This window comes from Notolepis coatsorum (genome assembly GCF_963971535.1).
Source record: "Notolepis coatsorum genome assembly, chromosome: 10".
NCBI classification, from domain to species: Eukaryota; Metazoa; Chordata; class Actinopteri; order Aulopiformes; family Paralepididae; genus Notolepis; species Notolepis coatsorum.
This window is the reverse complement of record NC_140174.1, coordinates 121,613,889-121,627,733: the sequence shown is the minus strand read 5'-3', so window position 1 is coordinate 121,627,733 and position 13,845 is coordinate 121,613,889. Positions and strand designations below refer to the sequence as shown.

Sequence of the window (13,845 nt, the reverse complement as noted above, 5' to 3'; positions counted from 1 at the left end):
GTGAAAGAGTTAACCTTCTGTAGTGTGGTAGTGAAAGGTTAACCTTCTGTAGTGTGGTAGTGAAAGGTTAACCTTCTGTAGTGTGGTAGTGAAAGGTTAACCTTCTGTAGTGTGGTAGTGAAAGGTTAACCTTCTGTAGTGTGGTAGTGAAAGGTTAACCTTCTGTAGTGTGGTAGTGAAAGGTTAACCTTCTGTAGTGTGGTAGTGAAAGGTTAACCTTCTGTAGTGTTGTAGTGAAAGGTTAACCTTCTGTAGTGTGGTAGTGAAAGGTTAACCTTCTGTAGTGTGGCAGTGAAAGGGTTAACCTTCTGTAGCTGTGAGAGAATTGTTGAATAGATACACAAATGTTCTAGAATGTTTGATTATGACATCATACTGTGACATCACAAATGTTTTCGGGCATTCATAACATTATTTTCTACGATGAATTGAAAATGGGGGACCCTGATGTAAACAAGACAAAAGTCTTTCTCTGGTCTGCATCCCCACAATTGTGTGTATTGAGCTGTACTGTATTGTACCCATTCTGCAATCTGTTAATAAAGTTTTCAATCAATCAATCAAGTTAACCTTCTGTAGTGTGGCAGTGAAAGGGTTAACCTTCTGTAGTGTGGTAGCGGCGTTTCTGCCACTCTTCACAAGCAAAGAGACTGTTTCCATTCCGTGAAAACCCGCCCTACTCTGCTCTGATTCGCAGACTGTGGGTGAGGGGGGAGAAACGCTGAATGTGATTGGATCAGAGTAGCCAGACAGACAGGCAGAGCAGCCAGCCGGACAGTGGAGCACTGAGAGAGAGGAGACAGCGGAGGATTTAACGAGGCGCGTTAATACATTTGTTTATCTGGCTTACTGCTGCGGATTCAAGCCAAGTTGCAATAATACAGTACAGCTCAATACACACAATTGTTAAGGGGATTCAGACCCAGAAAGACGTTTGTCTTGTCATCAAATTAATTGCCAGCGCGCGTTCGTCCCGCGCGCCTCATCTCTCCTGCCTCGAGCAGCACCACCAAGCAGCAGCAGCAGCCCCCATGCCCCGCGCGCTTGTACATTGTAACGTTAACACAGCCCAGCTGTCAACTATGTTATTTAGATGTATTTAGCCATTAGGTTGCAAAAAATGCACCCTAACGAAATTTGTTCGCTCATAAAATTCTAACTGTGTTTTAATGGTTTTTAATTAAGTTAAAACACGCGTTTTATAACGGCCGTCAAGGCCTCTTTTTTTTAATCTTTTTTATTTAGACACTGCGTTTGTCACACGTTACGTTGCTTATAACTTATAACATTAAGATAGTGTATTAACATTGTTATTCTCTCTCTGAGAAAGGAGAGCTAAATAATGTGTGTGTGTTTTTTAACACCTCTTAAGTACCAGTACTTGATACCCGGACAGGCCGCACCCAGCGATAGCCCGCGCGTGTAGTTTTTCTCCTCATGAGAGAAAATCCTTGTGGAACTATATAGCAATAATTACTAGGGATGCACCGAAAATTCGGCTACCGAAAATTATCGGCCGAAAATGGTTAAAACGGCTCTTTCGGCTTTCGGCCGAAAGGGTTTTAGCACCGAAAATATATGACCGAAAGTCAAATAACGTGTTGTTGTGATGACGTCATCAAAACGCGACTACTACAGACATACCGGTAGCATGCGCAACATGTAACGTGAGCAGATTGGCAGCTCTTCCTGCATTCTACAGCCTGTGATAACTAACTCCTCTTGGGAGTAGGGATGCCCCCCGAAACCCGGTTCTAAACGGAGTATTGATCAGCTCCGACGTTAACGGTACTGCCATCAGTCTAGGAGCGGATTAGCTACGGAGCTAACAGTGTACCATCCATCTGCGACGCAACGGTGGCAGCAACAGTGGACACTGAGTAATGTTAACGTTATGACGAGTTCATACTACACTACACGTATGAACTCGACATAACGTTAACGTTACTCCGTTTAAATGAAGTGTTTAATTAGCAGCAATCTGTTGTTGAAATTGTATCGTTAAACCGCAAATGGAAATGAGAGGACAGGAAGTCGTCATCAATCGTTGTAGTCTCTCGTAAGCTACCTCATCCCCCGCTAAGAGTCATGGGAGATGTAGTAAATGCAACAGTCCTGTGTGTGTGTCTTTATGCAATCGTTATGCAGTTTTAAAGCACCTTGGCTTTGTTCTGAATGCACTTTGTTGTAATTATCCTACAGAGAAAAGAAAATGCACTTGACTTTAATGCACATTTTGTTGTATGCAAAGAGAAAATGTTTAAATTGTACAATCTTTCAGCAGTCAGTCTGGAATTAATGTATGCATTCAAAAGTGCTGAATAAATGTTTTATGGGCCCATAATAGTGATTATTAATATTATTTAAGTTAAGTTTAGCCATAATCATGTCTTTTGCCATAATCAGGTAGCTAAAAAAAAAAAAAAAAAACATATATATATATATTTATATTAATCATTTTCGGCCTTTCGGCATTCGGTTTTCGGCCAACTGTTTCCTATTTTCGGTATCGGTTTCGGCCAAGAATTTCCCATTCGGTGCATCCCTAATAATTACCTCATTTACAAGTTGTATTTAAGTTTGCAAATAAGGGCAAATAAGGGAACACATTAACGACATTTCAAAGATGTAAAAAAAAACAAGATTTAGATTTTTTGGATTTTCTGAAGAGCAAGACATTTTCTTCATTTCCTGACACCTCCCCCATGCGAATCAAATCGGGTTTGGTTGCGTCGGGGCACATATACGCTTACCTAGGATTTGACTTGATTCAACAAAGCAGTCGGGGCAAGCCGAAAACGGTCGAAAGTGTGGTTATTTGAAGTTTGGATATTTTTTTTCACAACTGAGGTAGGTAGATTACATTTTTAGAGACTAAAGTACAGAAAAAAGGTACCGCTGGGTACCGGTATCGATTCACAGGTACCGGTACCGTATCGGTTCAAATGTGAACGGTACCCATCCCTACTGAACACACAACTGCAGGGCAAGGGCATTTTTGCTCATGAAATGCATAGCCATGTGAAAGCCTTCACGACAAAGTTGCAATTAATTTCAAGGCAACTAGGCAGCAACAATCTCAAACACATGAAAACCCTTATGTGAACAGACACATGACGTTTACCAAGTCCAGGTACAGATCCTCTCTCACTGATGAACATCTGGCAGCTGTGCTTCGCATCTCCACCTCAGACATGCAACCTGAAAAAAAAGAACTGAAGAACACTAAAATGTGGAAATATAACACGTTTTTTTTGCACAGTTCTGAAAACATTAAATGTTTAATATAGGCATGTAAAGTAAAAAAAAAAAGGCTACAAAACTGGGACACTTTTCTTTACACAGTTCAGTGTCATGTCTTGTTTATTTTGGCTATAAGATGATGTGATGTCTTTAGAAAGCTAAGAAAATCCTTGTTTCAATAGTATATGAAACTCAAAATGCCCTTTGTTATTAATGTTTCACATTTTGTTTATCATTTTGGAAATAAATTCTATTTGAATAAATGATATTTTTGAAAGCTAACCTCACCTTTTAATTGCCAAATAATAACATACACTCTTACCAGGGGTCAAAACAATGCCATGTACTGCTTTTTATATAGAAATAAAATGTATATTATGCATAATTGAGTTTGGAATTGTGGCCCGGCACTCCAACATATTTTCAGTTGCTCATTCGGCCCCCTGGGAAAAATAATTGCCCACCCCTGTTATAGACCATACCGTCCAGCCCTAGTTTAACCCGGAGGTTCTCGTGTGGTTCCCCCTCCAGGGCTCGAGCAGGCCTTCGACAGGGACTGGGAGGCCGGACGCATCACCCACAACAACTACAGGAACGGCTCTGACGACGGGGTGCTGGCCTACAAGCTGCTGGTGCAGACGGGCCGCAGGGACAAGCCCATCAACTTCAACCAGGTGCGTCTGCCGCCCGAACAAGATACAAGATACAAGCAGTGGAGGCTGCTGACCAAATTTTTAGGTGAAGCACAAATTATTATATTATATTATATATTAAATAATATTTTTAAAACATCCCCCACTGTGTGTCAGTGGTCAGTGGACACAGATGAAAACATATTAACATTAGGTGACAGCGCACCTGACCAGATGAAATCATATTAGGTGACAGCGCACCTGACCAGATGAAATCATATTAGGTGACAGCGCACCTGACCAGATGAAATCATATTAGGTGACAGCGCACCTGACCAGATGAAATCATATTAGGTGACAGCGCACCTGACCAGATGAAATCATATTAGGTGACAGCGCACCTGACCAGATGAAATCATATTAGGTGACAGCGCACCTGACCAGATGAAATCATATTAGGTGACAGCCCACCTGACCAGATCAAAACATATTAGGTGACAGCGCACCTGATCAGATCAAAACATTTTACTGGCATTTTTTTTACAGAGGAAAACTTTTCTAATAAAAAAATATAAAATAATAATAATTAAATTTTTTTTTTTATATATATATAAATAAAATAAATGTATATATATATGTAAATGAATAATAATTATGAATTATGAGTGAATTTGTGTTTCACGTGTTGTCATAGAGAAACCTCCACTGGATACAAGATACCTTTATTGCCACACAACCAGGTTGGTGGTATTTGTGATCGGTACAGAGTGAAGCTCTGGATATATACAGTGCATAAAACTGGAACATGGATACATTTACCTTTTTCTTCAAAATGCTTCTCTTTGTCCGCTTCATCTTGTCATGATTTAAGTTGCCGCCACTCGCTAAGAAATTCCCTTGCTTCTTCTAGACACTGAGGTAGTTTCCTCTTAGTCGTAGTTAAATTGCGCCCCTTTCATTGATACATTGAAACTTGAAAATACACTAGACTAGACGGACAACACGTCGTTTGAGTAGATCGAGTACATTTCACGTGTTCGAGGAAATCCTCTGCGATCAATCAATCGATCTTCGATTTATTGTTAACATCCCTAATGTAAAGTGATACAGGTATAAAGACACTATGGTAGTAAGTCATACTGGCCAGCAGCGTAACTAGTAAGAGTAGGTAAGGGATATGTACAGATATAGATATAGTATCTACAGATATGTAAGAATTATGAAGGCTTATCGACTGCTGTTGGTGTGATTGATTATAGATAGATCTGTTATCAGAGGCTAGAGGGATATAGACAGAAATATCACGGACATTTTGTCCGTTTGTGTGTGTGTATGTGTGTGTTGTGTGTGTGTGTGTGTGTGTATGTGTGTGTTGTGTGTGTGTATGTGTGTGTTGTGTGTGTGTGTGTGTGTGTGTATGTGTGTGTTGTGTGTGTGTGTGTTTGTGTATGTGTGTGTTTTGCGTGCATGCGACTGTGTGTGTCTTTGCACACGTGCACGTTTAGAGGTCTGTGGCCAGACCTGAGAGAACCACACCTGGCTTATAAACCCCCCCCCCCCCCCCCCCCTCTCTCTCTCTCTCTCTCTCTCTCTCTCTCTCTCTCTCTCTCTCTCTCTCTCTCTCTCTCTCTCTCTCTCTCTCTCTCTCTCTCTCTCTCTCTCTCTCTCTCTCTCTCTCTCTATCTCTCTCTCTCTTTCTCTTTATCTCTCTCTCTCTTTCTCTTTATCTCTCTCTCGCCCTCTCTCCCTCTCTCTGTTTCTCTCTCTCTTTCTCTCTCACCCTATCTCACTCTCTCTCTCTGTTTCTCTCTCTCTCTCTCGGTTTCTCTCTCCCTTTCTCTCTTTCTCTCTCGCCCTATCTCCCTTTCTCACTCTCTCTCTCTCGGTTTCTCAATCTCTCTCCATCTCCCCCCTCTCTCTCCCCCCATCTCTCTCCCCCTCTCTCTCTCCCTCTCCCCCCCACTCTCTCTCTCTCCCCTCTCCCTCTCTGATGACTTTACCAAGCCTAAGAATTTAAAGCTCTCGCTGGAGCTGCAATCCAGCTCTGAAAAAGCTATTAACTCTTCATTTAAACTAACTATGGCGCATGCGTGTGTGTGTGTAGATACGTGCGTGTCCGTGTGTATCTGTGTGTGTGTGTCTTGACAGTGTGTGATGTCTCCCCCTCAGCCTTAGAGCTGTCAGTGTGACTCTTTTACAACACTTCTAGTTAGAGCCCAGGGTGAGCGCCCCCTGTGTACAGCACTGGAACTACACACACAATCAGTGTGTGTGTGTGTGTGTGTGTGTGTGTGTGTATTTCCCTGCACGTGTGTGTTCCAGAGTTAAACCAAAATCTGAGACACATGTCTACAACTGATTCCCTTATCCGCGGAGCTAATGATGCTAATGATGGAGCATCGCCGTCGGTTGTGTGATAGTAAAGGGCTAACCTTCTGTATTGTCACAGTGAAAGGGTTAACCGGCTGTCGTGTGGCAGTGAAAGGGTTAATAGGTGACTGCCCCCCCCCAACCCCACCCACGACCACCCCATAGGGAGGTGTAGTCTGACGTCACTTTGGACCACCCGCGAGGTCCACCCGTATAGGGATTTATCATTGGGAAAATGGATTATCGGCTATTGTAACAATTCTGCCACATGACCATTGGAAAGCTTTCCATTTTTGCACAAAATGAGTTCCCTTCTATCACTAACATTATTGTTTAAGCATTTTTGGTTGAAAAAAAATTCAGTGATTTTTTACTACGATTAATTGCGAATATTTTCATGTTGAGCTATAGATTGTGGATGAATACGCACACAAATGTACACCATGCCAATGTTCATGCTTTAGTTGTTTTAAACAAGACGATTTAGAAATGGGCAATGGGGAAATACGTTGCAATTTTTGCGAGGTGGATCGGCCGGAAACAGCAATGACGTAAACCACTACACCTCCCTATTGGGAGAAATCAGATTTCCGTGTTAACACTTCCTGTGCCAAAAACGTTGTACAACGGGTTTCAAGTGCATGCGAATTCTGCCAGATCACGGCGTACGACGTTATTTTGATCATATTTCATATTTTCGCCATGGTATTCATATTTCCCTCACGGAGCCTTGTCTGATGCTGTGGGACTCGGCACAACTCTGCAACGCTTCAATACTGCCCCCTGGTGGATGATCGGCGAGTTGCCAAACCGGAAATGCCGGTTGGATATCGGTGCGTCTCCTAAATACGTCCGGCCACTCGCATATCGTTGCAGGACTCTAGCCACACACTGTGGATATGGATCGCTGCCATAACTCAATAATCGACATGATTTGGGCGTGTATTAGTATTATACAAACCGGAAATGGATCGCCTCGATCCCCATCAAATAACTGCAATCTTTTTGCTCCAGTGTCATCGCCCAACGGTAAGAGGAGGCTGACGTCATTTTCAGCGTGAGTGTTTACTATTATCCATACAAACTGCTCTGATCTATATATCACCCATACTACATGAAGTATTTAACGACGATCACGGAATTATAAACGACCCCCCATTCACCTGCGCATGATCAGTCATAACGTTTAGGATCATGTACAGTTGACATTTTTTATATAGCGTGGATCGGTATCAAACGGCATTTGATAATCTATATATGCATTTATGCCTATATCTCACGTTCTAGGAATTACTGCAGAAAACGATAAAAACATATTTATATTCTAGACGGTATTTTTGTATGAATGTGTGAATGAAAAAGTTAAGCGTTTCTACATCCTGAACGATAGATAATCGATGTTGAATGAGCCATAGTAATGTCAATTTAGCAATACAATTTAAAAAGTTATAGCCCTGCAAAGAAGGTGAACATCTCCATAAACTTACAGTGCTGGCAGAGAATGGTATAAGATCATCAAACTCTGTGGCAGTTAATGTGTTAATCATTAAAGGTGCAGTACGTAGTTTTTGGGAGAGTGAGAGAAGTGGACAAATTAAACGGGGTCCTCTGAATACTGTTTGAAGCTAGAGATTACTGTTTTATTATTGTTGTTGTGGCAGTTGTTGTTGCCCCCATCAAATCCCATATAACGCTTATATTCAAGACGCTATAAAATGGGAACGTATTGATGACATTTTTTTTTTCTTTAAGCCATTTTGAAGGGATGGTTTATGGTGTCAATTGACAATGAGAATGGACAGATAGCAATACTATAAAGTATAGATTTAGCTGTACAAACAGCCCCACGCACAATGAAACCGTATTATGATATGCTGGCCGTGTAGAGTGGGTCCGTCTATTACCCGTGGCCGTCAATGTGTTAAAATCATTGGTAAACAAGGGCGGTCAGGTGGCGTAGCGGAGATTGCGCTCGTCACCAACGCAGGAGATGCTGGGTTCGAGCCCAGCTCTCTGCGTTGCTACCACCTTGGCTGGTCGTTCATACTAATACAATTGGCAGTATTAGGGGGTGGGAAGCTGGTGGGTGGGAATCTGGCGTTGTGGACAGCGACGCCTACAGGTCAGGTCTCTGCGCTTGCTCAGCGGGGGCAGGACTTGGTGGAGATAGCGTGCCCTCCCACGCATTACACTTCACCAAATGAGAGTCCTCGCTGCCAAGTGAAAAGACGACACTGGCTGTCGCCGCACGTATCGGAGGAAGCGTGCGATCGACTCGGGACGCCCTTGTACCGACTCGTAGGAGAACATGCGAACAACAACCAGGTAGGGGAGGGGGGGAATTGGCACAATGACTAAATCGGGACGGGGATAAAAACAGAGAAATAAAAAATGTAAAAATTTAAAATCATTGGTAAACAAACGTGGTGCTGTAAATATACACTTTGACTGCTGTTTTGATAGGGTTAGGGTCTTTACTATTGGCTACATTTGAAAAAGAAATGCAACATTAATTAATAGGTTCTGTATTGATCGATTTATGGCGTGATATGAATCTCGGCCCTGCCATGTACAAGGATGCAGATGAGGGTCTGTACGCCCTATCGGTTATATTATACATTACAATAACAAAGAACGTTACTATTCCCATCCATCTACCCCTCCGGCCTAGCTGTGTCCCCGGGCACCCCCCCTCCCCCCCTCTGCTAGCCGGGGCAGGAAGCAGAGTGTGTGGCCCCTGTGACATCACTTCCTGTGCCTGTGAGGGAAGCGTAGCCTGGGCTTCCTGTGACAGCTTGAAGACACACAGTTGTTGCGTATCCTGCTGCTAAACGCAATCCAGATCCCTGGAAACCAGCACTCTTTCTATCTCTCTCTCTATGTCTCGCTCTTTGTGTTCTTCTCTCTGTTTCTCTGTGTGTCTCTCTCTCCCTCTCTACTCTTGCTCTGTTCTCTCTTTCTTCCTGACTTTCTTCTTCTCTTCCCTCTCTCTCTCTCTCTCTCTCTCTCTCTCTCTCTCTCTTCCTCTGTCACGCTCTTTGTGTTCTTCTCTCTGTTTCTCTGTCTCTCTCTCCCTCTCTGTCTCTCGCTCTCTCTTCCTCTGTCTCGCTCTTTGTGTTATTCTCTCTGTTTCTCTGTCTCTCTCTCCCTCTCTCTACTCTCTCTCTCTCTCTCTCTCTCTCTCTCTCTCTCTCTCTTCCTCTGTCACGCTCTTTGTGTTCTTCTCTCTGTTTCTCTGTCTCTCTCTCCCTCTCTGTCTCTCGCTCTCTCTTCCTCTGTCTCGCTCTTTGTGTTCTTCTCTCTGTTTCTCTGTGTCTCTCTCTCCCTCTCTCTGTCTTCCTCTCTGTCTCCCTAACTTTCTGTCTCTCCCCCTCTCTTTATTTCTCTCTGTCTCCCTCTTTCTCTCCCTCTCTGTGTTTTCTCTCTCCTCCCTCTCCCCTTTCAATGAGAAGAGCTGAAACATGTTGTCTCTTTCAGCTCAGTGTGTGTGTGTGCGTGCGTGTGTGTGTGTGTGTCTGTCTGTGTGTGTGTGTTTTTAGTATCCATGTGTGCATTTTGAGTGAGTCAATGTGTGTGTTTTGATTTTCTTAATGTGTTCTGTGTGTGTGTGTGTGTGTGTGTGTGTGTGTGTGTGTGTGTGTGTGTGTGTGTGTGTGTGTGTGTGTGTGTGTGTGTGTGTGTGTCCAGTAGTAGCTGTGTCTGTGTCTGTCTCTAAATGCAGACCAGATCTCCTCCAGCTCTGGTAAATTACAGCGCTAAATGTTATATTTTGATATGCCAGGCCTCCCCTCCCCACACCAGCCTCCACCTCCCATCTGCTGCTGTGAGGCCATTCCCCCCCTGTGGCCCGGCCTGCCTGGGAATCATACAGGACTTGGCTGTGTGTGTCTGTGTGTGTGTCTGTCTGTGTGTGTGTGTGATTGTAAACTTTATTATTGATTGATTGAAAACTTTATTAACAGATTGCAGAATGGGTACAATACAGTACGGCTCAATACACACAATTGTTAAGGGGATGCAGACCAGAGAAAGTATTTCGTCTTGTTTACATCAGGGTCCCCCATTTTCAATTCATCATGACATTTATGACATACACGACATACAGATAGACAGTACTGCTACACCTTTTTTTGTATCCACTTTTTCTCCTCTTTTTTCTATTTTCCTCCCATCCCAATTACCCGCTGTGCCAATTCTCCCCTCCCCTGTCTTCAACGTTGCTTGCATGTGCCCCTCACTGGCCGGTCGTAGGGAGGATAGAAGCCTTGCATCACGTGTCCCCTCCGATACACGAGGAGGCAGCCTGTCACATCTTTTCACCTGCCAGCGCGGACTCTCATTGGCGAGGTGTAACGTGTGGGAGGCTCACACTACCCCCGCCATTTCCTGTCTCTGCTGTGCAGGCGTCCCCCAACCGACCTGTAGGAGTCGCTGTCCACAACGTCCAGATTACCACCCATCGACTTCCACCCACTTCCACCCGCTGACTCTGCCAATTGAGTCAGTATGACGGCTGGCCCAAGCCGGAGGCAACGCCGACAGCCGGAGTCGAACCCGGTGTCTCTTGCATTGGTGACGAGCGCAATGTCCGCTGCGCCACCCAGCCGCCACAGTACTGCTACATCTATACATTTATGACATACCAGATATACAAATATACAGTACTGTTCAAGAGACAGAGATCCTAAAAGAAAATATATACATTCAAGGGGGAAGAAACTGTACATTGGAGGGGGTTGGGTGGGTGGGTCGGGTGAGGGTTTGGACATTTACCGGGGCCAGTTTCGAATTGCAGCCTCCCGTAGGTGCTCTTTGAGAGTGGTTTTGAAGGAGGGTGGGGATTCACATTATTTTACAGCTGTGGGTAGGGCGTGTTTAGCTAAACGTGTTTAGTCCCTTGTTTGAGCCGAATCTGGGTTGAACATGATTTGTGGAGCTCCCTCTGGTGTTGTGATCGTGGTATTCACTGACCTTTGGGAAGTATTTCGACATGTACATGGGTACCTTAGTGGTGTAGTGTATCTTGTAGACCAGGCCCAAGTTGCTGTACTCTGTCGTCTACTCTAAGTATGTCTGTGTGTGTGTGTGTGTGTGTGTGTGTGTGTGTGTGTGTGTGTGTGTGTGTGTGTGTGTGTGTGTGTGTGTGTGTGTGTGTGTGGGTGTGTGTGTGTGTGTGTGTGTGTGTGTGTGTGTGTGTGCGTGTGTGTGTGTGTGTGTGTGTGTGTGTGTGTGTGGAATGAACTTCCCACCACAGTGCGTACAGCTGAAACCCGCCCAATCTTCCTCCGTCGACTAAAAACACACTTCTTCAACCAACACCTGAACCAAAAAAAGAAACAGTAACCTTGTACTGTCTAGTATGCACTCTCCCACTAAGGAATCCACCCTGCCTATATATTACTACCCACTAGGGCTGACCCCTATTAGTCGAATAGTCTACTAATCGATCGAAAGGAGCCGTAGTCGACTGCCAACCTCTTAGTCGAATGCAAAAAAGATTAGATTTTAGATTTTTAGAACAGAATGATAAAAAATAAAAAAAATATTATACTTTTTTTTATTAAATTTTTTTATAGTCGACTAATAGTCGGGGGGGGGGCTCGGTCTGTGGCGCCGGGCATTCTGGGTACCCGTGTGTGGGGGGGGGGGGGGGGTCAGGAGAAGCCGGTGTGACCAACATTTGTACAGATGTTGTGTTATTTTTTATTGCTCTCCTCCATTTCGCCGGGTGGCATTTCTCCCTCCCGCGTTAACAACCAGGTTAACTGCACACAGACGCTCGGGGACCGCAGCCAATTTCTTTATTGTTACGCTAACTTGAGCAATTTTTCTACCCCCCCCCCCCCCGCAATCCCACCCCCGGTCAGAACCCCCCCCCCCTCCTGTGAGGGAGGGATTTATCGCTCTGTGGAAGCAGAGTGGCGCGGGGCCATGTGCAGTAATGACTTTTCTGGCCGGCCCCCCCTTCAGCCCCCGCAGCCCTGCTTCAGCGACCCGCTTTGGTAGCGCGGACGGCGACGCGTTCCGGACGGAGCAGCCCCTCTCTCCACGGGGGCCAGTAGCAGTGGTGTAGTGGTAACATATAAGTTAGGTAAACTGCCAACTCCATGTTATGAATTTAGTAGTGGTAGTGGTAGTCACAATTCACATCACAATTTAAGCAAGCCTAGTAATAGACACAATATTTCTGACACTGGGAATACATTCACTGGGGTCCATAGATGTCCCTAGATACCAAGAACATGCACATGTAGAAGTGGAGCAATATTCCATTTACTTAGGTATGTATTTTAGGCGGATTTTCAGAAAATAGGGCTCCGGGCTTAAGAGGTTAACCCCAGCAATAGATAAATCTCCTTTTAATCCCTTTCTTAGCTTTTTGAACAGTAAACTTACAAATGTCTCAAATCACATTTGCTCTCCTGTATTGAGAAGAACAGATGTTGCACACAGCCCAGGAGTAACTTTGCTTTATTAGCTCTGTACATTATTTGCATTATTTTATAATAAAAACAAAATCATTGAATTTCATAACATGGGACTTTATAAACAGTGGATTAATGCGGTCATAGTAATCAGCCTTTTCAATCGTCAAGCTTTATATATCAGCTTAAAAGGATGTGCAAACTCTTAATTTCATAAATAAAACTGTGGGTTTCTCTGTCACACGACAGAAGGTTAACCCTTTACTCTCCGCGGAGCTAATGATGCTAATGATGGAGCATCACCGTCGGTTGTGTGATAGTAAAGGGCTAACCTTCTGTATTGTCACAGTGAAAGGGTTAACCGGCTGTCGTGTGGCAGTGAAAGGGTTAAGTGAGTTTAGCCGGGTTTCCCCTCTCCCCCTGCACGGAGGGTCGGTTCTAGCCAGGTTTTCCCTCTCCCCCTGCGCAGAGGGTCGGTTCTAGCCAGGTTTCCCCTCTCCCCCTGCACGGAGGGTCGGTTCTAGCCAGGTTTCCCCTCTCCCCCTGCACGGAGGGTCGGTTCTAGCCAGGTTTTCCCTCTCCCCCTGCGCAGAGGGTCGGTTCTAGCCAGGTTTCCCCTCTCCCCCTGCACGGAGGGTCGGTTCTAGCCAGGTTTCCCCTCTCCCCCTGCACGGAGGGTCGGTTCTAGCCAGGTTCCCCCTCTCCCCCTGCACGGAGGGTCGGTTCTAGCCAGGTTTCCCCTCTCCCCCTGCGCGGAGGGTCGGTTCTAGCCAGGTTTCCCCTCTCCCCCTGCGAGGAGGGTCGGTTCTAGCCAGGTTTTCCCTCTCCCCCTGCACGGAGGGTCGGTTCTAGCCAGGTTTCCCCTCTCCCCCTGCGCGGAGGGTCGGTTCTAGCCAGGTTTCCCCTCTCCCCCTGCGCGGAGGGTCGGTTCTAGCCAGGTTTCCCCTCTCCCCCTGCACGGAGGGTCGGTTCTAGCCAGGTTTCCCCTCTCCCCCTGCACGGAGGGTCGGTTCTAGCCAGGTTTTCCCTCTCCCCCTGCACGGAGGGTCGGTTCTAGCCAGGTTTTCCCTCTCCCCCTGCGCAGAGGGTCGGTTCTAGCCAGGTTTTCCCTCTCCCCCTGCGCAGAGGGTCGGTTCTAGCCAGGTTTCCCCTCTCCCCCTGCACGGAGGGTCGGT

At 45.3% G+C, this 13,845-nt stretch overlaps 1 protein-coding gene across 1 annotated transcript in view; it reads left to right on the top strand.

The window, feature by feature from the left end:
- Window positions 1-13,845, top strand: part of ptch1 (patched 1) — a 114,521-nt gene that overhangs the window by 29,882 nt on the left and 70,794 nt on the right. The window contains exon 5 of the mRNA XM_084323167.1: window positions 3,775-3,917. Coding sequence (XP_084179293.1) covers window positions 3,775-3,917 — 143 coding nt within the window. The remainder of the gene's footprint in view (window positions 1-3,774; window positions 3,918-13,845) is intronic.